Below are 26314 nucleotides of genomic sequence, written 5' to 3' on the forward strand. Positions count from 1 at the left end.
TTTCCCATCACTTTTTAAAAAATCCTTTTCTTCACTGCTTATATCTTTAAAAGAAAAAAGACATAGGTTGTATGTAAAGATCATGCCCATAATAAGGTTCCTTCCTCAGCAACTAAACACTTAGCATTTGCTTATGGAGGGCCTGATTAATTGTATTTTATTTATTTTCCTTCATTTTCTTGCTCACTATCATAATGTTTTGAATGTTTAAGAAAAAGCATACTGGCTTTAAAAAGTGTAGCTCTCACCTTTCCTCCTTTTATCCATTTTCTTAAAGTGACAGATAGCCTGTTTCTGCGGAGCTAGGTGGAAAGATGTGTCTCCTTTGGTGAAAGGATTAGAGGCCAGTGCTGTGACCCTCAGATACTAGCTATGTCCTCTCCACTTACTGAATTTATTAGGTTGCCCCTTTTAAGTAATAATGGATGCAACAATTTTGAAATCACTTTCTCCTAACCCCCAAGCAGAAAAAAGCTAGGTAGAGAGAGGTTATTCAAAATAGAGAAGACATGTTGCAGATGAAAACACAGCAGCCTGCACAATATTAATTATTTTATCTAACTATCTAGTAATCAGGTATCTACATGCTGATTACAAGCGTAGACTCCTACAGTCATTCCCATTAGGAAAGAGAAATGCAATATTTTCAGTATTTAGTTAGAATAAAACTATTCACATTATATCTCAATTATGAAGCCTTTTATTAAAATTGAAAAATGTTATAACTCCATATTAAAATGTGTGTCCCTTAATCATTATTTCAACATGTTGCTAATAATATAGTTTAAATTACTGGTCTCACTTACGTAGTTTCTGTGCTCCATAACATGGAAACATGGCCAGCTGAGCATGCTAACCCAGTGCTGTGCAGAGGCCAGGTTGCAGCACGACGAGCAGTGCTGACAAGCAGGGTGACTGAAGCAGGGAGGTGTGCACACATTGAGCTGCTGTGGTGCATTTATTTCCGTTCTGGCTGCAAGCAGCCCAGCTTTTTTATAAGGCATTTCTAACTATATTTGACAGTGCATATATGCCAGCCAAGGTGTGCTGCTGGATTTCACAGGGCCTGCAAGCACAGTGTGTCTCATCGTCTCTCACACACTGAGAAGCCAGGGCTGTTAGTTAGCACCCTGAAGGAAAACATGAGGGAAAAGCCATGTGCACTTAATTTTTCACCATCTAAACCCATGACGAAGGAACACACCAATTATTAATCTCTTGTAACAGTTCATACGTCTATCGTATATTTTTCAATATTTTATTAGACACACATTTCCTTTCGTGGAAGATCTGATTACTCATCCAGATACGCATTTTCCCTTTGTGGAAGAAAGTTGCTATATAAAAACTCAGGATTTCTGGTGCTGTCAGCAGAGAAGGTCCCCAGGCAAGGCAGACCTCACTCCTCTTAGCTGCATGCTGCTAGTGGGGCTGCAGCAAGCAAGGGGCCTAGCATATGGCCATGTTACTTCCTGCCACAGCTCAGGTGCACTGGCACCACAATAATCACTTCTTTATTCCTCAGTCAGGTGGCATCACTCCAAGTAAATGAAGTAATCCAGTAAAGAGACTGTTAGATGGGAACTGCATTAAGCATTTTCTCAGGCTCTGGTGGTAAAGGCCTCAGGACCTGAACTCAGGTTTCACCCTTCTCCTCCCAGATGAATAGCAACAGCTGAGAAAACCTTGTTCTCCTTTTGGAGGATAGAGTTCCTGATGATGTGCATTACTTGCATGGATGTTATACCTTTCACAGCCTCAAGGAAATAGCAGATATACATTCCTGAGCTCTCCTGTCCCCTCAATAACCCTCGTACCCACGTGGGTTTTACATGATATTTAATTTACCATTTGATCAGAAGACAAGCTTAAATTCAAAGTAAATGTTAAACACTTTAATAAATGTGTATAACTTAGGTTAGGGAGGGAACTCACTCCTGAATTAGCTTTGCTAAGGATTGGTCTAAATGCTACGGCTACAAGTGGGAAATTTTGGATGCATTTTCCCTAGAGACTCAGCAGCCAAAGGCCACAGAGAAATCATGAGAACTTGAGGCTTCCACTTCTCTGAGCTGCTTCCAGAAATGTACCTCCTGTCTTATTGCATTCTTCTTATAAACAAAGAAATTGTCTTCCCTCTTGTTGTTATTTATAGTACAAATTTTGACCATTAGCTAGAAGCTAACGTGAAGTTACACTGAAGATCTGTTTTCCCAGGTGTAAGCAGGAAGCAACACTTGCAAAAAGAGCTGTGGTAGATACTGCGGAAAGACTGTTTCTCATTTCATGACTATGAGCCTAGAGCTATCTCAATCCTAAATCTATAAAATCAATTACAAACTCTCCTCTAAAAGTAGATGTTCAATGTGACAGAGCAAGGTGTGTCTCCAAAAATGTGATCTTTAGCAAGTAAAAAATATCAGGACATCAAAGTTAAGACTGGAGAAAGTTATTATTAAGGAACTATTTTGATTTAATATTGTATTTTATTCATTCTTTTATTAACTATTAACTACATGACAAAAAAAAAAAAAAAAAAAAAAAAAGTAAGATATTCCAAAAACAAAATTGCTGTTTCACATAGAAAGTTAGTTGAAATAATGAGGTGATTTGAAGTTGTCAGCATTCTTGCCCTCAGAGATGTTTATTTTTTGATTGATCAATACACCTTCTAAAATACGGTTATTTGTCAAATCAACTTGCCAAAAGAGGCATGTGATAGCACATGCCTTTATAAAAGGGAACCCAGCATGTTCACCTTTACTTTATCCCCATCATGAGGGGCTTGATATTAACCCTGCTTTTAACCCTGGTGGGTAAGTAACTTACCTGCTTTGATGAACTTAATAATAGATACAGGAAGAGGTTTCAGAAGTAAGTACAGTTCACTTACAAAAACGAGCTTTAAAAATTTTATTTGGAAAATGATTTTATGACAATTTTTTTGTTGTTTGATAAAAAGAAACTTTTGTGTATATGTTGAGTTAAAAGTAAAATTAATTGGAAAGTGTTATACCATATGAACAAGGTGAAATATAGTCTTTCATGCTAAAATACATTAACATTTTGGGTTATTTTTGCTTTGTCATTTCATTACTCTTTTTCTTTTCCTTCTCTTTCAGGGAGCCAGCATCTTAATTACCGTAAGTAATTTTTCTATCAGCTACTATAATTATAATGAGTGAATTCAAAATAGAATCTGAAAAGTATATCAATGTTTAATACAATTTTACAACAGCTAATTTTCTTTAGGTGCAGTAAAAAAATGAACAAATTCATCTTTTTTGTTCCATACATTTTAATACAGTTACCTTCATATGTTCTATACAATCTCTATAACATTTTATGGGAAACATTTCTTTGCAGAACCCGATTTCAATGAAAACAAGGTTTATACATATAACCATGAAAGTATACTTCTCAGTGGCCTTCCAGAGAAAGGACTCGCAAGAGCTGGAATAAGAATAAAAAGTAAAGTGGAAATTAGTGGTATTGGGCCAAAACTTTGTCTTATTAGGGTAAGAAAATGTATTCAATTTGAAAGGTAAAATTCTCTTCATACTTTTTTTTTTTAAGCTTTTGGGAAGCAATTAAGTTTCATCATATATTATGCTTACTCAGGCAGAATGTAACTAACACTATTATTTTTTTATGCAGTGCCTTAAATTCTATTTGCACTTTGCCAGGTAATTCTCAGCTCAAGCCAACCTTGGGTTTGAAGGATTTCTTCTGCTTTGTGGTCAGGGAGACAATGGAATGTAATTTGAAATGCACAATAATTTATTACTGGATCAATCCAATTGTTCCAAACTGTACAACCTAGGATTATTTAATCAACTGATTTCGTAACCAGCAAACGAAAGGCAATAAAACATGCCACAGTAGCTGGATGTGATTCAATATTTAGCATAATTAATGTCATCTGGTAGCTTCTTTTTCTGCAGGGTCCCAAATGACATCCTTTGTCATCCTCAATTGTATATTTTTACTGCATGCTGAGTAATTACTAAGAGTTCTGATTATGTGAGAAACACTTTTGCCTTTAACAGAAGCCTATACGAGTTTCTAATGAATGTATTGAAACACCCTCCTCAATTGCTTTACACAAATTCTACTTAGTCTTCAGTGTATGTGGAAGAAAAATGATCTTTTTAAAAGCTTTTATTGGGCAAATTGAAAAACTGCAGATTAAAAAGACTGGTGACTGTCTGATAAATGTTTGCAAATGTTGTAGCCTTTCAGACTGAATTACCCTTCTGGTACTAGGTATTTTTATAAGTTCAAATTATAGTAGAGCTAGACAGGAAACATTGTTTTTCCATGACCTTTGCAAATAGCTGGATTTTTTTTTTTTGTTTTGTTGTTGTTGTTTGTTTTTTTTTTTTAAAAAAAAAAAAAAAAAGGAAGTAAGAGTCACATATCTGTACTGGTGAGTAGGAGACTTCCCTGGCACAGAGCAAGCAGAATTCTTATCCTTGCCCCATGGCCAGGACAAGAACACATGTTGAAATGGCTCTTGGTATGATGGGGTGAGTCTTCACCAGAAATTGACTCCTGTTCCCTAATACCTTCCAACACTGTTTCACCTGCCCTAGAGCATTTGTGAAAAAGTTTCAGTTTCAAATATAAATACTTTCTAGTAAGAAAGGGAGAAAGAAAGAAAAAAAAAAAAAAGCACAAGATTTTGGGGCAAGTCCTAAGTGAAAGGTAACAATACATTTATTCCCTTCTGTTCCTGGAGAAGTTTATTTTGCTGCTGTTATATTTAAATCAGACAGTTTGGAGGGATGGTTCAGGGAATTAATCTTTCATCTGTAGCCTACTAGTTCATATTCAGCCTAAGTAAAAAGCTGTGGTCCCTGGGCAGTTTCCAGCTGACAATTTTTTTCATCACAAACCCTCAAGTAGGAATTGCCAGCTGTATTCAAAACTGAGCAGACAGCGTAAGTCCTGCCTGGACCCTGAGGGCTCAGGAAAACTACTGCCTGCTGACCCTGCAGAGCAGTCTCAAACCTGCCCAAATGCAATATGCCAGAAGCATGTCCAAGAGGCAGCATGAGGGATTTGCTCTGTAACAGCCTCCTCTGTAAACTTCAGTTACTGGGGTTGGCAGTGATCTCCACCAACAATAACAAAAATAAATATGAAAGTGCAGTCTCTGACGATTTGCTGTATGAGGATTTACATTGTGTGGCTTTTTGAGAAATTAAATCGCATCTTGCATCATATTGCCAGCCTAAAGTGTCAGAGATGAGTCTCTTTAAATTGTCAAAATATATAGGAGGAAATAGTCCTCTGAGAAACTAAGCTAAACATGCCTCATTCCCATGGGGTAGAAATCATTCAAGTTATGCACAGTTTAGCACAACTTTCCACTTGCTTGGATGTGCCCCATGTTGAAGCTAGAGCATGATGTGTGGAGCAGGGTTTGGGCCAGTGCATGAGCCTTCGGCTCTTGTGCACCACTGCAAAACATGTAGAGAAAGACAATTTTTGTAATCTGCTATCCACTGCTCAAACTAATTATGACTATCTGGCTGGCCCAGCAGCCATGTTGTTATTAGTTTCTGACTGCTGTCTGTGCTCTGTGACCCCAGCAAGAGAGACGACAGAGTTCACAACAGGAGTTAATGATGCTTTATGCAACATTAACTTTCTCCTGCAATTTCCTGCAGATCTTCCATACTACTTTTGGGTAGCAACCTGATTCATGCAGTTCTTTTCTGGCTCATTTCTTCATACAAGTCAACCTTTGGCAATATGGATTATCTCTGAAACAGAACAGAGTGCAGTGACTGTGGAAATGTCACAGTCATTTGCATTACTCTCTTTCCTTTTATATATAAAAAATATGTATATTTGTATGAACTGTGTTAAATGACAACTGCAAGTTTTCCCTTTGAAGAGAATTTATGTTATTTAAATGTGTATTTTTGAAGTGAGTAAAACTCTAGTTGCTTACATGTGTTGAAAAAAAATGAAAACGTTAAAGAGGAATTATATTGCCCCTTTTGTTCTAGATTCACTCGATCGAAGCAGCAGAGTACAATGGCATCTGGCCTACAAGTTCATTCTCTCGATCATTGAAACTGACTCAGGCACTAACTGGACAACTTAGTAATCCCATCAAGTTTGAGTATAGCAATGGCCACGTTGGAAACCTCATGGCTCCTGATTCTGTCTCAGATGACAGTCTGAATATCTACAGAGGGATTCTGAACATGCTGGAACTCAGTATGAAGAAGATGCAGCATTCATACAGTTTACAGGAGGTGAGCATTTTATCTTGGCCATTGTGGTTGCTATACAAATAAATAAGCCTTCTTTTCAGATTTTTCTACTGTATTTTCTGAATTCATCCCTGATAAAAACTTCAATACCAAGAAACACCTAAGCTAGGGTAATAACCATTTGGTTATTCTTATGGAACAGTATTTGATGGAGCTATAGCTAAACAGGATGACAGAACAGTAGATTTTTAATCTGATTGATCAAAGTATTTCAGAAAATGCATTTGCAGTATTAGACCCTTACAAACTCTGGCTTGCAATTCTAAGAAAAGTAAATTCCTGTGAAAGCTGAAGCTTATGTAAAATTTGACTACTGTATTAAAACAGGCTTAAACTTTGCAACACAAGATTAAAGCTAAAATAACAGCAATTTGACTTTTTAACCAATCATATATACTTTAATATCTTCTAGCTCCTCTTTTAAAAGGAAAACAGTACATATGCTATGATATTACTGTAATAGATATGACAGCTGCAGTTGATGCTCTGTTGGAATTTCCACTGTTTTTCAGGTTTTAATATCTTAGTCAAGGTAAATCATATGATATTACTATTCGCCATAGAAATTACAATGTGTTTGGCTTTTCCAAAACCATATTTACATTGATTAGACTACATTTGATTCAGAGATCAGCAAAAACCTTGAAATTATTATACTTTCATGTTATTTTTATTGCAAATGCAGACCAGAATAACTAATTTTTTTAAAATATATTTTTATGTAAGTGGAGCTCTTTCTCAGAAAGGAACTGCATGATTTAATATCATGCTGCTTGTTGCACATAAAAACCCAGGTGGTGGTGTCGCATGTTCTGCAGCTCTATTTTCTCATATCTAGTTTTACATCTTCATTCTTTCTAATTCAGTTAGTAATATGTCCCATTCTCATAGCTGAGCTATATATGTAACTTTGCCTCCTAAAATTGTTTCCAAGTTTTCTTTGCTTTTCTCAGGCAGCAACTGATTAATGAGCATTGGCACACTTGCTTGACAATCTCAACTCTCTCTGTAAAGGAAGATAAGCATTATTTAGTCTCCAAATATGAGCTGCACACAGGTTTAAAGGACTAAGCTGAGCAAGTCTGCTTCACAGCCTACAGGGTGTAGGGCAAAGATATCTGAGCTAGATGTGAATTAAATAACCCTACAAGTCCAGTAATGCATAAGGCTAACTCATCCCACCAAGCCACATTCCCCTTTAAATTTAAATGTCTCTACCTCACCCTGGTCTGCAGAGGAGCCCCATACCTGTATCTGCAGAGTACAAGTCTTTTGGAAAGCCTGAATGTGGGTTCGTATTCCTAGCCCTTACCGGAGCCACTGTGTCTTCAGGAATGCTGTTAAATTAAAGATAGAGTGGATATGACTTGCCTTGCAACCATCACATGACCATTTTGCTGTTCTGACATAGCCCAGAGCTGCTCTCTGGAGTGGCTATGCTATCAATAACAATAAAAAAATCATGAAAATAACCCTTCCTCCTAAAATGCAATCAAATATTTTCCTCTCCAAAATCTCCTCACTGACTGAAGGAGATTTAAGAGCTCTTATAAATATATATGCTTGAAATATTATTGAAGATCTGAGCTAAAACTGCACGCTCAAGAAAACCCACAATCAAAACTCTGCTGTCCTGAAATTCTTTTTAATTCTTGCTGTTTGTATCATGACAGATCATCTGATATTCCAAGGTCTGTTCCATAGGCATTTTTAAGCTATCTATAAAAGCAAATTTTAAGGGCAGAATGTCATCTCCAACCTTAAAATACTTTGCTGTTGAAATTTCATTCCGACTGATCACATTATTTTGGCACTTTTTATTAATATTCCTCAAATCATATTTCATAATCAACAGCTCTAACTGGAAGTCACTACCCATCTTTTCTCAGGCTTCAGATCTTGTCTCAGGGAAGCTCTCAAATGTTTTAGTTCTCTCAGGGAAAGTCTGGTTTGGCTTACTGGTAACCTGTTACAAGGAAATGAAAGGGAAAAAGGAAATGAAGGTACAGATCATCCCATTTTTCCTTCTAGACAGTACAGTGAATAAAAAAGCATGCACTCCCATCAGGAATTTTGAAAATATAGAATTAAAAAGCAGAGTCAATGTGAGGAATTGATGGAGCTTTGTGGAGGGGTAAACTTCTAAAATCACTATCTCTATTTTGCCAGTCTGGGATCGGAGGTATTTGTAACACAACATATGCAATTCAAGAAAACAAGAGAGCAAACCTAGTCTATGTGACAAAATCCAAGGACCTGAACAGCTGTGAAGAGAAAGTCCAAGTGGTCACAGGTTCAGCATACGCTCATCCATGCCAGACCTGCCAGCAGGTAAATTAGAGCAGTATCATGTTTACATATTTTATATTCATATGCAGAGAGCCATTTAGCATCCACATTATCTGATGTTTTGTAACACCCAAAGTGAGAGAAGAGTCAGTTCTGTTATATCTATTGACTTTTTTTTTTCCTGTATGAAAATGAAATCCACAGAGCAGCGGAGGTCTATGGTGCAGACTGTTGTGTAATATGCATATACCTCAGCTGGCTGGCTTGGAAACCATTAATTATCAACATGAGTTGATAAATTAATTATCATGTCAAAAAAAAAATAAAAAGCTAAATCCAGTTTCTGCTATTCAGGATAGATACTTCTGTGTCTTATTATAATCCTGTATTTGAAATAATAAATTGTGTGGCTTTTACTGCTGCTCTGCTCAGTAAGCGTCTCTCCTTCCCAAGGCAATAACCAATGACTTACACTTGGGAAAAAGAAAAAACAGTTAACACTTAGCAGTGTTACTAGCAGTAAAAGAAACGGAGCCAGACAGCGTGCCTGACCTCTCCCATGGAAGTGTACAGGCAGAATTCACATCAAGTGCTCATGTGGTCAATGAGAAAAACAGCCCTGGAAAATAAGTGGGTTGAAGTGGGTGATGTAATAGCTTCTAGGCACAGAATTTAGAAGTTAAATGACTTTCTATGTTCTTTGTTACTTTTTTTCATTATAAAGAGAAACAAGAATTCCCAGGCAACTGCTACTTACAATTACAAAATTAAATATGCACGTAATGAAGCTGTAATCACACAAGCTGATGTCGAGGAAATACACCAGTTTGCACCATTCAATGAGATAACAGGAGGAAATGTTATAGTGGAAGCAAGGTACTGTACATATGTCTTCAATTCAGCACCTAACTCAGCATCTCAGTAATCTGGTCAAACTCCATAACTGAAATAAATCCTTTACTTCCACGGTCAATTGTTTGCCAGTATTTAATTACATAAAACCCCAAACAGTTCATAAAAACAACCTTCACTGTTAGTTGTAAATCTGAAACATGCACATCACTATCCAAATTTTGTTAGCTAAACTTGGCAGGGTTTGACTATTTTATTTCTCAAGGATATTTGATTTATGTCATAAAAGCCAAAACAAATGTAATTCCATCTGAAAAACTGTGAACTAATATATTTGCAATAAAATACTTTGAAAGACAGTTACTCACTGAAAGAGAGTTCCCTGGAAAATAATAATGCAGTAAGAGACCCTGGAGACTAGTTCACAAGAAAGCTAGGTAGGACTTTGGATTCCGATATACTTCCTAAGTACTGTGGGCTGCTTGCAAATCTTGCACCAAAACTGTTCCTTGATAGGAAATCGTTTCTTATTGCAAAAAGATTGGGAACAATACATGTAAAAATGTGTGATTTTTAAACAAGTTTGGGGCAAAATGAGAACATAGTTGTCTAAGAAATTAAGCCTCTGCTCAAGATCCCAGACTTTCAGTGTTTTAATTATTTTGATTTGTCTGCATCAAAATAATCCATTGAAAGGTTTTGTTACCTGCTTTAGTAGAGAACTCTGATAGACAGGGTAGCCCAACTGAATATAATTTCATGAATGAATGTCACGTAGAAGTTATACCTTAATCCCACTCTTGAACTGCTGTAATCTTGCATTGCTCCATTTTCTGTAACAATCTACTGGTATAATATACATTTTTGGAAACTGCAACATCAGAAATTTCATGTCAATAAAACAACGATTAACTTAATTAATATGATAAATATTTTCAGTTTGGCTAACCAAAACAAAAAAGTACAGTAAAGATGAAAGCAACTTTATTCTCTCATGCAATCTAGGTAAAGATGTATACAGCTGTGGTACTTTTATGAAATTATAGGCTGCTGTGAGTGATCATTAGTCTGGAGCCAGTGCTGATTTAAGCTCACTCTCTGCAAGCCTACACAATCTGTCATCCTTACTATTCTTCTTCAGGTACAAAGCCCCCAGAAATAGTACCTCTATTCTTCCCCATTTTCTCTTGCATGATCTCTTGAATTGCCCAGAAGAAAGGGCCAGAGGTAGCTGGGAAGATACTGATGTGTCATACTAGTTTTCAGATGTTAATTTTGCAATACACTCTGTGTTAAATAAATAAATAAATAGAAAATCTAGCATCAAGGACTTGAAACATTTGGAGTTGATTTTTCAGACCTGTTCAACATAAGACTCTTACAGCACTTTTTAAAGCCAAGAGAGGTTTTACTTTTGTTTCACCATTTAAATCCTATCTTTAGTATTCATTTGTTCTTCCTTTTGGAGTCTAACATTTTCCCATCTATTCTAGGAAGATATATCCCTTCCCAAAACAATGAAGATGATAACATAATAGATCCATCGCATTTTCAAAAAGGGAGTTAAATCTGCCAAAGTGTACTTGACGTTATACTTTCTGATCCAAAGGCCTTTTTAACAATATTATATAAACTTTTAAGAGAGAAAAAAATCTCTTCAGATTCTGTAGTTATTTCTATTCAAATTCTAGTGGCTTGTCTGGAAATTAGTTATATGATATTTTCTGCAGCCAATCTGTAATACGTACAGAAGGAGTAGATAAAAAGTGATACAGGAGTTCATCATAGAGATTCCAACATAAACGAGCCAATTTTCTACAGAGATTTTTGAGATACTGTGTAGTACAACAATATTGCTTTTGGAATGTTTTCAGTTGTTAAATACAAATGCCTAACTTTATTATAATGTCCTAAATGACCTATTATAAATGTAATTGGTGTCACAGGATGCATCTCTTTAGATGAATATTGAGCACAGACAGCAAATGTTTACAAAGACAGTCTCTCATATGAATTATTCCTAATAACAAAGGATAGAGGTTTGGTGTTCTTTGAAAAGTTTCCAAAAACTTTAGTACTTTTCCAAAGAGTAATCCTGAATTTGTGTCCCTCTTTGTTTGGGAAATCCAATTTGAAACTTCATGAGAACCTTTTATATTCTGCAGTCCCCAGGACATTCAGCTTGCTGGGCAAAATGGGGAGGAAATAGAAGTAGTGCAAATAAAAAACTGTAACATTTCTTATTGTATCTAACAATTTTCAGTTCCTTTTGAATCATCCAGGAGACACAGACATGTGAAAGCTTTTATGAACATCTTAAAAGGTTTAAATTAAGTGATAATTTCTGAAAAAAAAAACTTTCCCACCAGTTATTTTTCCCTAATCCTTAATTTACTTCTTAAGACACAACACACAGTTTCTGTGATTTTCTTCAGGCCACAGCTTCTCACCTCCCACTTCTTCCATGAATTCTCAAGCTGTGTTATTCCAGTTGAAGGAAAGACTGGCTCTGATCTGAGCCCTGTTGGGTAAATGAACACCTTTTCAGAGTACAGTTCTGAGCATCGTGTCCTAATGACATCTGTTTGTAAATATCTTTACCCCTCAATAACCAAAGCCTTTAATAAAATGCAGCTGCATGGCAATGCAGAGAGGTTTGTAGTTTGTACCCTGCATCTTGTGATGTTATCTCTCTGGTTTCCTCTATTCCAGGCAGAAACTTGCCTTGATTGATGTGCAAAAGAACATGGCAGAGGTCCCACCAAAAGAATTCCAAAAACGTGGGTCACTTCAGTACCAGTTTGGCAGTGAATTGCTTCAGCTTCCCATCCACTTATTCAAAATAAAAGATGTGGAAAGCCAGGTAAAATTAGCCTCTGACAGACTTTTGGCTAGAGATTAGAATTAGTGCATGTGGGAAACAGCATGTGAGCTTCATGCATTTTTATCTTCCTGCAGATAGAAGAAAGCCTGCAAGACCTAGTAGAGACCACATATGAACAGCTTTCCAGTGATGCACCAGCAAAAGCCCTCAAGCTTATGCACCTCTTCCGTGCTGCAAATGAGGAGAATTATGAATCAGTGTGGAAACGGTTCTCAAATCGGCCAGCGTACAGGTACAAGCAATACAAGTAGTGAATCTTCTACTGATAAATTCTGTTGGAGGCCATCTGGAATTATTGTGTTCAAGTACAGATCTGGAAAATGGTCCTTGCCTTTCCCATTCCAGGCGCTACTTTTTGGATATACTTCCTGCAGTGGCCAGTCACCGTGCACTCAGGTTCTTGAGGCATAAAATGGAGAAACAGGAGCTCACCAACTGGGAAGTGGCTCAATCAGTGCTCGTGGCTCTGCACTCAAGCACACCAACTCGGGACGTGATGGAGGAAGCTACAGTAGGATTCTTTAAACACTCAAATCACCCTTTACTGATTATAGCATCTGCTGTATTTATTACTTTGACAAGATTGCAAAGGCTTTGAAAATATAAAGGTTTATATCCTCTAGCGAAGCTGAAAGGAGTTTATTTCCTGAGTGTCTTGAGGGGAGGAGAATGCAAATCAAAAGGGCAAAAATGAATCCAGAATAAAACTGGAAAGAAAGAGTGAAATACCCCCCAGTGACAGAGGTTATTGTTGCAAACAGTGGTTTCTAGTCTTCCTTTGTCCAAATGTACTTTATAGTTACATCAGATTGGATCTCTAACAGAGTGTCTACAAAGACTGGGAGTAAGAAATACATATTTGTTATATCCATGTATTCGTCCTGATTGGCCTGGCAGGATGGTTATAAATCAGAGCAAATCTATTGAAATCAAGGGAATTATGCCAATGTAGAGCCCATGTAGGAGGTTTAATCATTTTTACAGTTTTTTTCCTATTCTGCACGGTCTAATTCTGCCCTCAAATGCAGATACTGATCTCTGCCTATCCTCAGAAAAGACCATGAATATCAGAATAGACAGTTTTGTCAGCTGTAAAAGCCAAGACAGCCTGGCCATTGCTGTGTGGTAATGCTGTGCTTCCCACTCAAAGAAGTGTGTTGTTGCCTCCCATCATCTCCTACATTTATATGAATATTCCTGTCTGCCCAAAGTACTGAACTCCATTCACAACAGATCTCAATTTTTCATTTTGTATCTATAGCTGAAGCAATTATAAAACACCTAAATATGCTTTTTGAATAATGTGTACCCAATTAATAACCTATCCATTTCATAACTGGTTTATTTCCTCCTTTCAGATTATAGTCTATACCAATTTTAAATCCAAAATGCTATAAAAGCAACATATCTGCCTTCCAGATGTTACTTGGAATTACTTTATGATTGCATTGTCAAATACAGTAATATTCGCTGAATAACTATAAATCCATTAATACAAATAAAAATAAAAAATAAAAAAAAATGGTATTGCCTTGTATTCAGCAGAAACACTGTTTCCAATACTGCTGTTCTTTTCAATAATGGTAGTAACAAATAACTTCTTTCTCCCCAGCTCATCGTGAAAAAGCATTGTCCACGCTCAAGTACTGTACTTGGAAAGGTTTGCCATCTCAGCTATGCATCACTGTGCTACAAACAGTGCTCCTCATCAGACTCCTGCTCTGAATGCCTTCAGGTAACCAAATTTTTACGTATCATTTAAAAGAAAAATTAAGCCTTGAGTTCTTTCCTCATTATTTGAAATCTGTATTTCACTTAAGTACATTGTTTCCTTTGGGGAAAGGAACCCCAGTTGGTTAAATACATTTTTATCTTCAGATTAACAGACAAGAGAGTGAGAAGAAGCTGCATATAATTCATGGCCCTTTCTATCTAAGTATCTCTGAGTGTTTTATTGCCAATTAATAATGAAGTCCCATGACCCTGTTCTGAAGTACTTCTAGATATAAGCACTTAACAGATATATAAACTGAATGACAGAAAAAGCCCAGGGTTTTGCTCAAAGTTGTGTAGCTCAGACATTTTCCAGGCAGAAACAGAGCCCAATCATCCACATTGAGTATAAGGCATTGAGTAGCAGCATTAACATCCCTGTTCTGCAATGTTTTTACTCAGCATGCCTGAAAACAACTTAAACAGGCAGTAAATAACATTTTGCCATTCTAGGGGTGCATGTCATAGTTTACAGAGGTTGTCGAACTGGCAGTCATAGAGAGGGAGAAATAAGTTTTTTCAATCTAGAACACTGGTCAGTCCGTCACCCTCAGCAAAAACAGGGCTTTCCCAATACATTGTGTGCCTGCCATGATTTTTTCATGTGGTATGTAGGCATGGTTGATATTCCTACATGCATTTCCTGTGTTACAATTCCAACCAATGCTCTTGAGGTAATAAAATCTAAGAAACCCGGTACCCGGGAATGGAAGTTCTTTCCTAGAGCAAATGTCTATGTAGCCTCATTCAATGCATTTTAAAATACAGGAACTGTATTGAAATTATTCTATAACACCTGTGTTTCCTTTGTAGAGCTTTATTTTTTTCTTTGTAAAAGTTTTCTGCTAGGATATTTTCTCATATTCAGAGTCTTCAGACAACTATTTTTAATCTTGCCACATAAATATGTGTGATCCAGTTGCTTACAAGGAAGGCTGTAAAGTGACCTGATGATCTCATTCCTGGCTATTAATCCCACTAAAAAGTTGCTGTCACAGTTATATTGAAGGACACCACCACTAGCCATACCTCTTCAGGAATCTTATTTGAGGGTCTGAAGGATTAAATTATATCTGCATTTTTGCACCTGTCTTCAAACAGTAGGCAAAGATATTCAAAGGACTTTATTTCTGGGTTTTCAACTCACCCTGAAAAACAGTGAGAACTAGAATCTATCCATTAATTTTGTCTTTTAAAATCTTACTAGATAAGTTTAAGGCATAATGATGAAGAAGCTGTTCATAGCAGCTTTCTTGGCTATACTTCCATGAATAAAATGTCCTATTCATGAACATAAAAAAAGAATTTAAAAAATAAAATAAAATAAGTGAATTGAACAAACTGAAATTATCAAAGTCAAGCCTCAAACATAGGCTGTGGAATGGAGTATAGATAAGAGCTGGAATTGAACTCAACAGATTTGTTTTCTTTTTTCAGCTACTCCATGGCTTTGCAGGAGAGGCACTGAGCAAGTCTAACACAGAAGAAATTTCTCTGGCCTTGAAAGCCCTTGGAAATGTGGGACATCCAGCCAGCATCAAGCACATCAAGAAATTTTTGCCTGGATATGCAGCTGGTGCCTCAGATCTGCCACTCAAAGTCCATACGACTGCTGTGATGGCCCTGAAAAATATAGGCATGAGAGACCCAAAAATGGTAAGGAAACAAAACAGTCTCTTTTGTACTTACAATAAGTCAACACATTGCTGCTAATCAATGATGGGGGATAAGGGAGATAAGGGAGCAGGATTTTATTTTTTTTCCGAACATAGCTGTAATATCTTTGAGCTTTTTTTTTTTTTTTTTTTTAATTCTTTCACCGTTACTAACTTATCATGTTTTATTCCTTTTGACATTAACCTCTACTATTTCAGAAAGCAGCAAAAATCCCATTAAAAGGGTATATTCATTATCTTGTTGTTGAAGACAAATCAGTATTTCCACTGCAAACATTTATTTTCCAAGGACGTTAGACAGAAAGCTAAATTATTGACCAAAATGTGTTTAGTGCTACTTCAACTTTGGTATGTGAGAGAACCACAAAACAAGGTTTTCAGAGAATTGACATTTAATACTGAGTGTCACATCTAATCGTAATTCAAGACCAGATCTTATTGTAAATAGATACTAGAGGTTTGCATCCTAATTACAAATTTACAGACATTGTGTGGGTTTAAGTCATAAACAGAACATTTACTAAATGTGACTTTTGTCCCTGAACGAGATAATGATTCGATATCACATACAATGGCTACACAGGCATAATCTCATCTACCATAGACATCACTTTACAATCATTTTCACCTTAAAGCAATCCACTTCTAAAAGGAAACCTTACATTTTCAAGCTTTTTCTCTTGATACTGAATTTTTCTGTTTGTTTTATATAAGACTATTCTTAACATAAAAAGTAAAATAAAAGGCTTTCATTAACTATTCTCCTACTAATCTGTATCATTTTTTCCATTCTACTATTATTTTTTTGCATATGACTCCCAGTTTGAGTACACATATTGATCCACAGACAATAGTGTGCCAGGGTTTGCTTTTAAGCAAAAGAATAAAGAAACCATTTACTAGAGGTAGGAGCAGGAGCTAGACAGGGAAAATGGGGTGGGGGGATGGAGAGACTAGCAAGGGTAGGAATTAGGTTATTTGCAAGGGAAGGAAAAAGCTGATTTGGTGTTTGGAAACAATGCTGTATGTCTGCTTGCCCTTTGGCCCAGTTTTCCACAAGTGACCCAGACTGCTGTTTAGTACTATTTTATATGCATTTACTTTAGAGAAAATTGATCTGTAACAGGTTAATGACTATGACTGGATTTTGCATTGTTCAAAACCAGTTTAATCCCTTGTTTACAACCAGCTACACACCCATATTTGCATTAAACAGACTTAACACATGGCCTGTCATTTTTATTCTTTAATTTGAAAAAGTAGTAATTTGAAAAGTTAGTAACATTTAGAAGGAAGTTATTGCATCCTTTTCACACTTGGTATCTGATAATCAATATAGTCAAGTTAATGACTTCATTCAGGGTGTTTGCAAAGTTTGTTGAAGTTTTCTCAATCAGATATTTCAGAAGAGAGCATGTATATGCACTGTCCCAGTCAGAAAGGACTTCACACAGGGATGGTCAGATGGTGTTACAACATCTCCATCCTGTTTGGTGTTGAGGTCAAACACTTCAGTGCAGCTCGTGCAAGTGTATGGTTCCAGTACAAAATTAGTCTTGATACTAAATATAGTACACGATAAACACATCAGTCACGAGTAGTACTGTGAAAATTACATTTGTTGCATAAGCTTACAATTTTAAATTGCCTAAATGGCATAGAGATTATTGATAGTAAACTGTTTTTTATTCTGGTAGAAAGAGCCCCAGGAGAAATGGTTAGAAATAAAGTATACCTTTATGTGCAGGGATCAGTGATCACTGAAATCACATCTTAGATATGTGGTGGGTTCTTGAAGTCTCTTTTACTTACTTTTCATCCTGGTTATGCTGAAGATATAATTTGCTAGTGCTTAACAAGGGACAATAGATTTGATGTAATGCTTATCCAGTGAAGTTCTATGGCTTTGATTGTGTAGGAATCAGAATACATCACCATAATGCCCCTTCCTGCCCTCAAACTCTGAAACCAGGAATATTGTTACCATAATAATTACAAATTAAACAATACAAATTTTTACTGCACTACTGATGAAGAGTTGATTCATTGATGATGAATGGTTACTAGAAAACTCTTCAAATATAGAGTAAATCTGAAAGTATTAATTATTTTCAGGTCCAGGCTATCACCCTTGAGATTTTCCTGAATCACAGAATTCATCCTCGGGTTCGAATGTTAGCTGCAGTGGTTTTGCTTGAAACCAAGCCAGGTCTTCCAATCCTGATGACATTAGCTGATGCTGTGCTGAAGGAACCTAGCATGCAAGTGGCAAGTTTCATCTACTCTCACCTGAGGGCCCTGGGTAGAAGCACAGCTCCGGATCTTCAAGTGATGTAAGGAAAATCTGCCTCATTTCTCTAGATGAAGAACTTGTTGCAGACAAATTGAGGTGTTAATGTGCTCACTGATTTTTTTCAGGGCTTCTGCCTGCAGAATGGCTGTCAGAGTACTAAGTCCCAAATTTGACAGATCCGGATATCAGTTCAGCAAGGTTTTCCGCTTCAGTATGTTTAAAGGTAAGATATGCTACCCCCCCCTCCCCCCCCCATCCCTGCCACATAGTAATCATCCTGAAGATTTTTTAGGGAAATATATGCAGGTTGAAGTATAACAATAAAGTATGAGAGTTTAATTGCACTAGCCAGGTGGCTAGCTGCATATTGTTGCTCCATATTCTCCTACATTCAGTGGAAATAAATAAATAAATAAATCTCAGGCTCTCCATTTTGAGAGTATTTAGGTCCTTCTGTATTTTGCACTGCACACTGCCAGCATTAAATTACCAGAGAGCTTATGGGGCTCTAACCCTCTGTTTTCATTAGCCAGTGAGGCACATGTTTCTGTATCAAATGCCAGTCTCAGTGGTGCTTAACAATTTCATACCATTGTTCAGCACCAAACAAACAGAAGGGACCTAAATTACTGCTGAAGTGGATTAATTTCTACTGGTGCTGAACATGTACAACTCTTTCTGAATTCAAATATGATGCTAAATTCCCTTCACCCCAATAGTAGTGCCCAGTGAAACAGCAAAAATGGGCAGATGTAACAAGTCATTGCACCTATGAGTAGCTAACTCAAGCATGTTGTCTAAAGATTTTTCTTGCACCCTCTTTCCAAGATTCTTTACTGGAATGAGCATGATCTGGAATCACACCAGTTACATCAATGGAAGTCACCTAGAAAAATCAAGAGCATTGGCAGTTAGGGGGGAGAGGACCAGATTAGAGGACATCTCTTTCTGGGCCAAATTGTACCTATTTCCATTTTCAATTTCTGTTACTCTTCCCAGTAGGGATTTTTTAAGCAACTCTCCTATGTAAATGACCATGACAGCCTCAGTGATTTGGCATATGTAGCTGGCAGACTGGAGAGATGATATCTACAGTCTCCTTACACATGCTGTTTATCTAAAGAAGGACTTAGATGTTTTTAGCACTTTTGTTATTCATCGGTATATATAAAGACTCTTTTCAAAGTCATCAATAGAAAAAGACTCAAACATCTAAAAATTTCAGTGCTAAGTGTGCAAGTACTTTTGCCTTCTTTTTGGGACGGGAGGGGGTTTTGGAAGACTTTTGTAGATCTTATTGTTTCCCTTCCCCTGTTTCATGGTTTTTATATGACCATTTAGTCCGGTCTATAATGAAACTGAGTATAATACATACCACAGCAACCACAATACCACATGCTTGCTTCCTCGGAGATGGAGGCAGAGAGTGCCCAAAGAAATACAGTAATAATATCTACAGTGTGTAGATAATACACGCTGTGTGAACTTTTGTACCATTTAAAATGCATTCATAGAGAGATACATTTTCCAGAAATAAACAGATAGGTGTTTCAGTTTTTAGGTACTCATTTTCTCCTTACTTTTGCTTTAAAAATGAAGTTGCCTGTATTTTTGCACAGTGAAAAAGAAGGGTGCAGTACACAGGAGGGCAGTTGGCAGAGGGCTATGTGAAATGATTATTTTGTTCTGGCTGTAGCCTCAAATGCAGCAGATAGTGAATTGAATTGCTGTTAATTCTTGGTGAATGCCAGTGTCACAAATTTGTTTACAATGCAGATGTGAAATTTAAACTTCTTATCCTGAAGACTAAGGAACACGTATTCCTTTTCTCACTTATTTAATTCTTAGACTTGTATAATTCAGTCAGCTAAGTGAAGTCAATCCTCAATTGCACTGGTGTGGGAGGAGGCTCCATCCTCCAGTTTTCTGATTTGATTTGTCACCACTAGCCATGGGTGAAATGTTTCAGTGAGTTCCTTCTAGAAGAGTTACCATAGTGACAGCAGTAATGCAGTACCTATTTTCTTGCTAAAAACAAAAATGTGCCCTCAGCATCACAGTTCTTTGTGGTGCTAGGTGCTGAATTTTTAATGATGGGTACTAATGTCAGTTGAATATACCTCTAATCTGGAATCTGTCACACATGGCCACCACAAATAGTGCTTCATGTTCTGCACGCTGCCACTGAAATTAAATGAATGACCCAGGTACCGCTTAATATGGGAACTAACAGAATCTGACTCTCAGTATGTACAGGTTTTCTACATATTTATATAATGAAATATGCTTACTAATATCCATTAAATATCCAGGTATTAAAGATTGCGTTATTTGATTAGTGATTTTCCTTTCCCTCTTCCTTGAGGTAAAATATTTAGTCAGATATATGCAGGTGTCATCACACTCTCACAGTGAAGTGGCCATGGTGCATCATCTCACTGAGTTAGTAGGATTCTTCATTGGTAAATATTTTCTTAGAACATTAGAGATACATAATGCCTAAGGTATGGAAAAAAAATACTATCTTTAAGTTGATGAATTTTGTTTAATCATTTACTCATTTATGAGCAACATTTCTTATGAAGTATCAATAAGACTGCTCTGGCTAAAGTCATTCAGAGAAAATCTAGTCTTCTTATTTACAGATCTAAAGTCAGTTTATAGTAATGTCCCAGTGTGATACCATTTTGTTTTTTATTTTCTATTGGAAAATAAATGTGAGATAAATGTGAGGTGGTGAGGTGTTTTGTTTGTTTGTTTGTTTGTTTTTTGGTGGTTTTTTTTGGTCTTTCCCTGGCTGCCTGCTGAAGGTTCTCCAATGATTCCTCTGCCGTGGGAAAATGCCTCTTATGGGATAGCATAAATGTTTTTATTTTGATCACAGGAGCTGTTACTGAACAGCATATTTTGTAGGCAGATAGTGCGAAGCACATTGGGTAACGCAGGAGCTTCATGCAGAAGGAGAGTGAAGGTGACCTAGTGAAAGGTCAGTTCATACAGATTTTGCGGGCTAAGTGGATTGTCTTTCCAACAGATTGTTTCTCAAGTACCTGGAAAGTTGGAAAATCTGTCCTGAGAAATTAGAAATCAAACTTAGTCTCTGTAATCTGTTACTAAACTTAGCGTAAGATACTAAACTTAGTGAGCTAGGGCCAAGGATCATTCAGGCCTCTGTCAGCATGCACAAATTCAAGAGAATGACAAGGTGTTAGCATACTAGTGAGATTTTGTCTGAAACACAGAGAATGGCACTAGAGAAATCACACGGGCCTGAATATTCGTAAACATCAACATTTGTGAGCCAAGCAGTAATCTGGTCTTGAAATTATGGCTAAATAATTTATGAGAATTTAATAACTCCTTTTCTAGAAAGAGGACAAAGTCTCACTCCTTTTCATTACAAATCCAGGATTTGGACTCAGTGATCCTTGTGGGTTCCTTCCAACTCAGGATACTCTGTGATTCTAGAAAACACTTGAAAATATATTTCCTTAATACATCAGTAATTTCTGCACAGGTATTGAAATTATTGGTCTGCATTTTCTAGGGCTCTGCATTTATCCTGGATTTCCAATGCTGATTTCTGGTCTTGTTAGAATTCTAGGGTCTATTTAATCAGTATATGGTGCCTATGTCTAACACAAGGATAGCAGAAATTAAACATAGGGACTCATAAATATTTTCTTGTCCTCTATCTAGTATTAGAAAAGGAAGGAGGGTTGGAAAAAAGGAAGCACAACAGGGATGCCTACATATTGTGCTACCCTAGTTCATTTTGAAACTTAAGGAAATTTAGAAAAGCCTTGGGATTAATTTAATTCAGAAAACAGGACTGAATAAAGCTGTGCCAAGATCAGGAAGAACATATAACTGTGTTCTGCACTGATTATCTGTACTTAAGAACATTGTAGATGATAAATCTAAAGATAAATAGACAAAAAATATGTTTGTTTGAAGTTTACCCAATAGTTAACAATTATTTAACAATTAGTTCACTTTATGTAAAGAGCTACAACATTTGGAACGAGGTGTGTTAAATTGCCTCTGAGTCATCTGGGAAACAAATCTACACCTCACCATCTGTCCTTACAGGCCATCTCTATCCCTTTTTCTTAAACTATTAGCAAAGGATGGCAAATCTGTTCTCATTTCTGATCCCCTTGTCAAGTTGCCCTAAATGATGTCTTGTAAAAGCATTTCATAAGCTGGCATTATAGAATCTGACTGGATGTAAAGGATATAGCAGAAGCAATTGGAAAAATAACATATCCACCATGCAATGAGCAGGGGACTTGTAATTTTGCCCTTTAACAGTTCAAGAATGCAGAATATTCTGTTTGTGACTGTTTTATAACATCAGGTTTATAGCTGAGTTTTCTGGCCTTTCTCATACCATGCTGTATCACTAACTGGGCTGTGTTTTACTACCTATTTCTCTTCAGAGTTCCTTATGAGTGGACTGGCAGCTAAATATTTGGTACTGAATAATGCAGGCAGCTTAATTCCAACAACAGCAATATCCCACCTGCGGACACATTTCCTTGGGAGAGTTGTTGATCCCTTTGAGGTAATTGAGTCTACCAGCAGTTTGCCCCTCATACCTTCACAGGACCATCATCCAATTGGCATTTACATTTTGCTTCATCCCACAGGTGGGAATAACAGTTGAAGGACTGCAGGAGGTGTTTGCTAAAGGTTACTCTCCTGACAGGGACTGGGAGACTGACTATGACTTCAGGGAAATCCTGAAAACGGTAAATTATCAGGAAAAAGGAAAATCTGTCAGGGACTGGTTTGCCAAATGTTACAAAGAGTCAGACTTTCTTCCTCTTCTCATGCAGCTCTCAGACTGGAAGGCACTCCCGAGTGACAAACCTTTTGCTTCAGGCTACTTGAAGATATTTGGCCAAGAGTTGTTTTTTGGTGGACTTGATAAAAACACCATCCAAAATGCATTGCAGGTATCATTTCAAAAACACCACCAGATAGATAAGCACCAAAAGCTTTAAAACACTGTTTCTTCCACACTTCTCCCCCCCCCCCCCCCCCCCCCCCCCCCCTTTTTTAAATTCTCAGTTCAAGAGATTTTTTTGTCTTTAGTGTTAAGGTAAATAAATTCAAACTTTGATCAGGATTAGCTACAATCGTTGCTGGCAGACCTTCCCCTGAGGCACAGTTAATGACACAGATCATGATATTCAAGCTCAGCTTATTTAGACAAGTTGAACTCTGTAATTGCAGGCATGGTATGGACCTGATGAAAAAATCCCTTCAATAAAGAGATTAATCAGTAACCTTCAAAGTGGCATAGGGAGGCAGTGGACCAAGGCTTTACTGTCCTCTGAGATCCGTCATATCGTGCCTACCTGTGTTGGGTTCCCAATGGAGACCAGCTTCTATTACTCTTCTGTCACAAAGGTGGCGGGAAATGGTAAAGTATTTCAATACCTGAGCAACACAAACATGGTTATCAGGTTATGGAGGGATTTTAAACACTTTGTTTACTTTCTTTCTAACAGTTCAAGCACAGATTACACCTTCTCCAAGGTCTGATTTCAGATTGACTGAGTTACTGCAAGCCAACATTAGGCTGCGATCCAAAATGAGTCTAAGGTAAATATTTTTCATAAATTGAAAGAATCATATTTCCAAGTGACAGAAGCCACAAAAAAATTCAACAGCTATTTGCTGTATGTACATAATTTTACCGTCTCGTTCTAACTTTTCAGCATGGCTAAGGATATGACCTTTGTAATTGGGATCAACACAAACATGATCCAGGCAGGGTTGGAAGCACACACCAAAATTAATGCTCATGTACCTGTGAATGTTATTGCCACTGTCCAGATGAAGGAAAAAAGTATCAAAGCTGAAATTCCTCCATGTAAAGAAGAGACTAACCTATTTACTGTAAGGTATGTCATAGCACTTATCTTTCTTTGTAGCCTTGTAGAGTGTTTCCAAATTAAATGGAACATTGGCTTAGGGATCTTGCCTTTGACTAACAGCTTGAGTAACTGGAGTGATCAGTGTAGTTTATTGAATTTAAATGAAAGGACATGTAAAAAAGATTTGCTTGAAAATATGTTTTACTTTCTCTGGTCTTGACCTGAAAATTACCATTTCTCAGTTTTTGAGATTCATAAAATATTTGTAACTCAGAAGGCATAAAATTTCTATCCCAATATATATATTTGGGTTGAAGACACTAGGTAAAATATAAGCCACCTGGATTCTATCAGTTGTAACAGATAACCCATACATATTTGCATTTGGTGACTGGAAGCGCAGAGGACTTGGTGTTTCTTGTGTTTTTACCCCTTGTTACCCTGTAGCTGCCATTTGGTTTTCTTGCCTGTTAGGTCTACTTGATTTATTATCAGTGTATGCAATTACAATACACTATGGAAAACTGTTGTAGCCAGATGCCAAACAAATGAAAACAGATGGAAATACAAGTATGAAGAGAGGGATGAAACAGAACGAGTATGTCCAAGGAATCAAAGCAGTAGACCAAAGCTTAAAAAACCTTCTTACACACACACGAAAAAAACAGTGAGAAAGACAAGCTGAAAATTCATAACAAAGAAAAAAGCATCACTGACAACAGAAATCAGCTATTATACAAGCTGCAGAAATGTTAATAAGTTTCTGCTCTAAGAATACAGCCATAACAAAAGAGCTCAGTTGCTTGATCCATCTGCAATTAGCATTCATGGCTGCTGGCCCAGAGAAGCTCTGCAGGTCTCTTCAGTTTAGCCACCACAGAAGCTAATCATTATTCTCCCTTGCTCTTCAATGGTCACAGAACCGCCTATTAGGTATTTGACATCACATCCTCCTCCCTGCTATGATTCCTCAGCTCCGTCAATCATGATTGTAATCAGGTTCTCCACACAGAGGAGGGAGTTTCAGCAATTCACAGAGAGTCTGTTAGCTGTGTGTAAACTGCTGTGGCACCATGAGTGAATGTTTTGTTCAGTTTCTTGTGAATATCAGGACAGTATACTTCCAAGGTCACCAGGGACAGCGGGCACTTGATCTCACTAGTTCTCATCAGAAAGGACAAAGCGGATATTAATGAACTTAGTAAGGATGCTGAACTGGAACGAGAATATTGGACACTGTGATGGAGTTTAGAGCCTCAGGCAGAGAGCTACAAATTTAAGCAGAAAGATCCTTCTGGCAAACCAAAATAAAAAATATTTTCCTCCTTTGACTTAAGGGGAAATCAAATCATCCACAAAAGGGTTAAATGTATTGCCAGAAAATATAAAACAAGTCACTAACAAACATAGGGGATCATAGACAAGGAGTTCACCAGTTCCAGCCCAAGCCCTCCTCTAGACCCTGCAGTATTCCCATTTATAAAGTGAAGTTGTCAGCTGGAAGTAGCTCCATAATGCCAAGTATATGAGAAAGCTAATACTCACTAGCTAACTTTTAGCACCATCAGTTTTTCTCCTAAAAGCATTCCTGTTCACTGTTACAAAACAAATGGTTGGTGGAAATCACACAGAACAATGAAACTGCAATGAGTACAAGTGAAGGGAAAGCAATAACTAGAGAATGTAACGCTGAACCACATCACTGAGGAGGTCAAAGAACAAACAAAGTAAAATCTTAAAGGTATGAAGAGAAACAACCAGGAATGATATATAGAGAGGAAGGATGTATATACATTCTGTCCAAAGTCTTAGTTTAAGATGGACTTTCTCTTCCTTTTGCATAGCTCCACCAAAAAATAAGGAATTTAATTGAATTCAATATAAAATCAAATATTTCAACATGAAATATAAATAAATATAAAATATTGAATTCAATATTTTAGAAATTTTCTGACACTTCCCCATATTAACTTTAAATGCTCCTTTTAAAGAAATGGTTCTAGAAAACTATTGGTCTTTCAGCTGTTTGTAAGCTGTTTGAAATGTTTTAGTATTAGGCACTTGTCTTGATGGTCAGTGAGTTACTATCTATAGTAGTACCTTGAAGCTGGTCAGGATGTAAAATTATTCTAGTTTTCATCTCCCACACCCGAACACAGGATATAAACAGTCTTCAATAGTGTTTAGTTCAGTTACATCCTACATACTGTACAGGTTATAACCAGTCACAGTTGTGGGATATATATAAATATCCAGGAGTGGAAAAGAAATTCAGGTGAACGATTAAAAAAAAATTAAAGCCCAAAAACTTTGGTGATAGAGAGATTGTATTCCCAAGACAAATAAGTACACTAAGGACTCAACTTTCT

The 26314-nt window shown here is 37.0% G+C and overlaps 1 protein-coding gene across 5 annotated transcripts in view; it reads left to right on the forward strand.

The window, feature by feature from the left end:
* Positions 1 to 2718: 2718 nt before the first annotated feature.
* Positions 2719 to 26314, forward strand: part of LOC101804133 (vitellogenin-1) — a 42709-nt gene continuing 19113 nt past the window's right edge. For 2 of the 5 annotated variants that reach the window (XM_005010288.6, XM_072041816.1), the window contains exons 1-19: positions 2719 to 2816; positions 3123 to 3143; positions 3367 to 3518; positions 6021 to 6272; positions 8460 to 8621; positions 9304 to 9455; positions 12144 to 12294; positions 12390 to 12547; positions 12661 to 12826; positions 13928 to 14050; positions 15526 to 15744; positions 17880 to 18097; positions 18183 to 18280; positions 22500 to 22624; positions 22710 to 22811; positions 22899 to 23018; positions 23299 to 23488; positions 23577 to 23670; positions 23787 to 23972. In XM_005010288.6, coding sequence (XP_005010345.4) covers positions 2777 to 2816; positions 3123 to 3143; positions 3367 to 3518; positions 6021 to 6272; positions 8460 to 8621; positions 9304 to 9455; positions 12144 to 12294; positions 12390 to 12547; positions 12661 to 12826; positions 13928 to 14050; positions 15526 to 15744; positions 17880 to 18097; positions 18183 to 18280; positions 22500 to 22624; positions 22710 to 22811; positions 22899 to 23018; positions 23299 to 23488; positions 23577 to 23670; positions 23787 to 23972 — 2729 coding nt within the window. In that variant the 5' untranslated portion in view covers positions 2719 to 2776. Of the gene's footprint in view, positions 2875 to 3122; positions 3144 to 3366; positions 3545 to 6020; positions 6273 to 8459; positions 8622 to 9303; positions 9456 to 12143; positions 12295 to 12389; positions 12548 to 12660; positions 12827 to 13927; positions 14051 to 15525; positions 15745 to 17879; positions 18098 to 18182; positions 18281 to 22499; positions 22625 to 22709; positions 22812 to 22898; positions 23019 to 23298; positions 23489 to 23576; positions 23671 to 23786; positions 23973 to 26314 lie in introns of those variants that run through there. The other 3 variants (XM_072041814.1, XM_072041815.1, XM_021275656.4) reach the window with 3 other exon arrangements.

Source organism: Anas platyrhynchos, chromosome 8 (assembly GCF_047663525.1).
Source record: "Anas platyrhynchos isolate ZD024472 breed Pekin duck chromosome 8, IASCAAS_PekinDuck_T2T, whole genome shotgun sequence".
In the NCBI taxonomy this organism is placed as follows: Eukaryota; Metazoa; Chordata; class Aves; order Anseriformes; family Anatidae; genus Anas; species Anas platyrhynchos.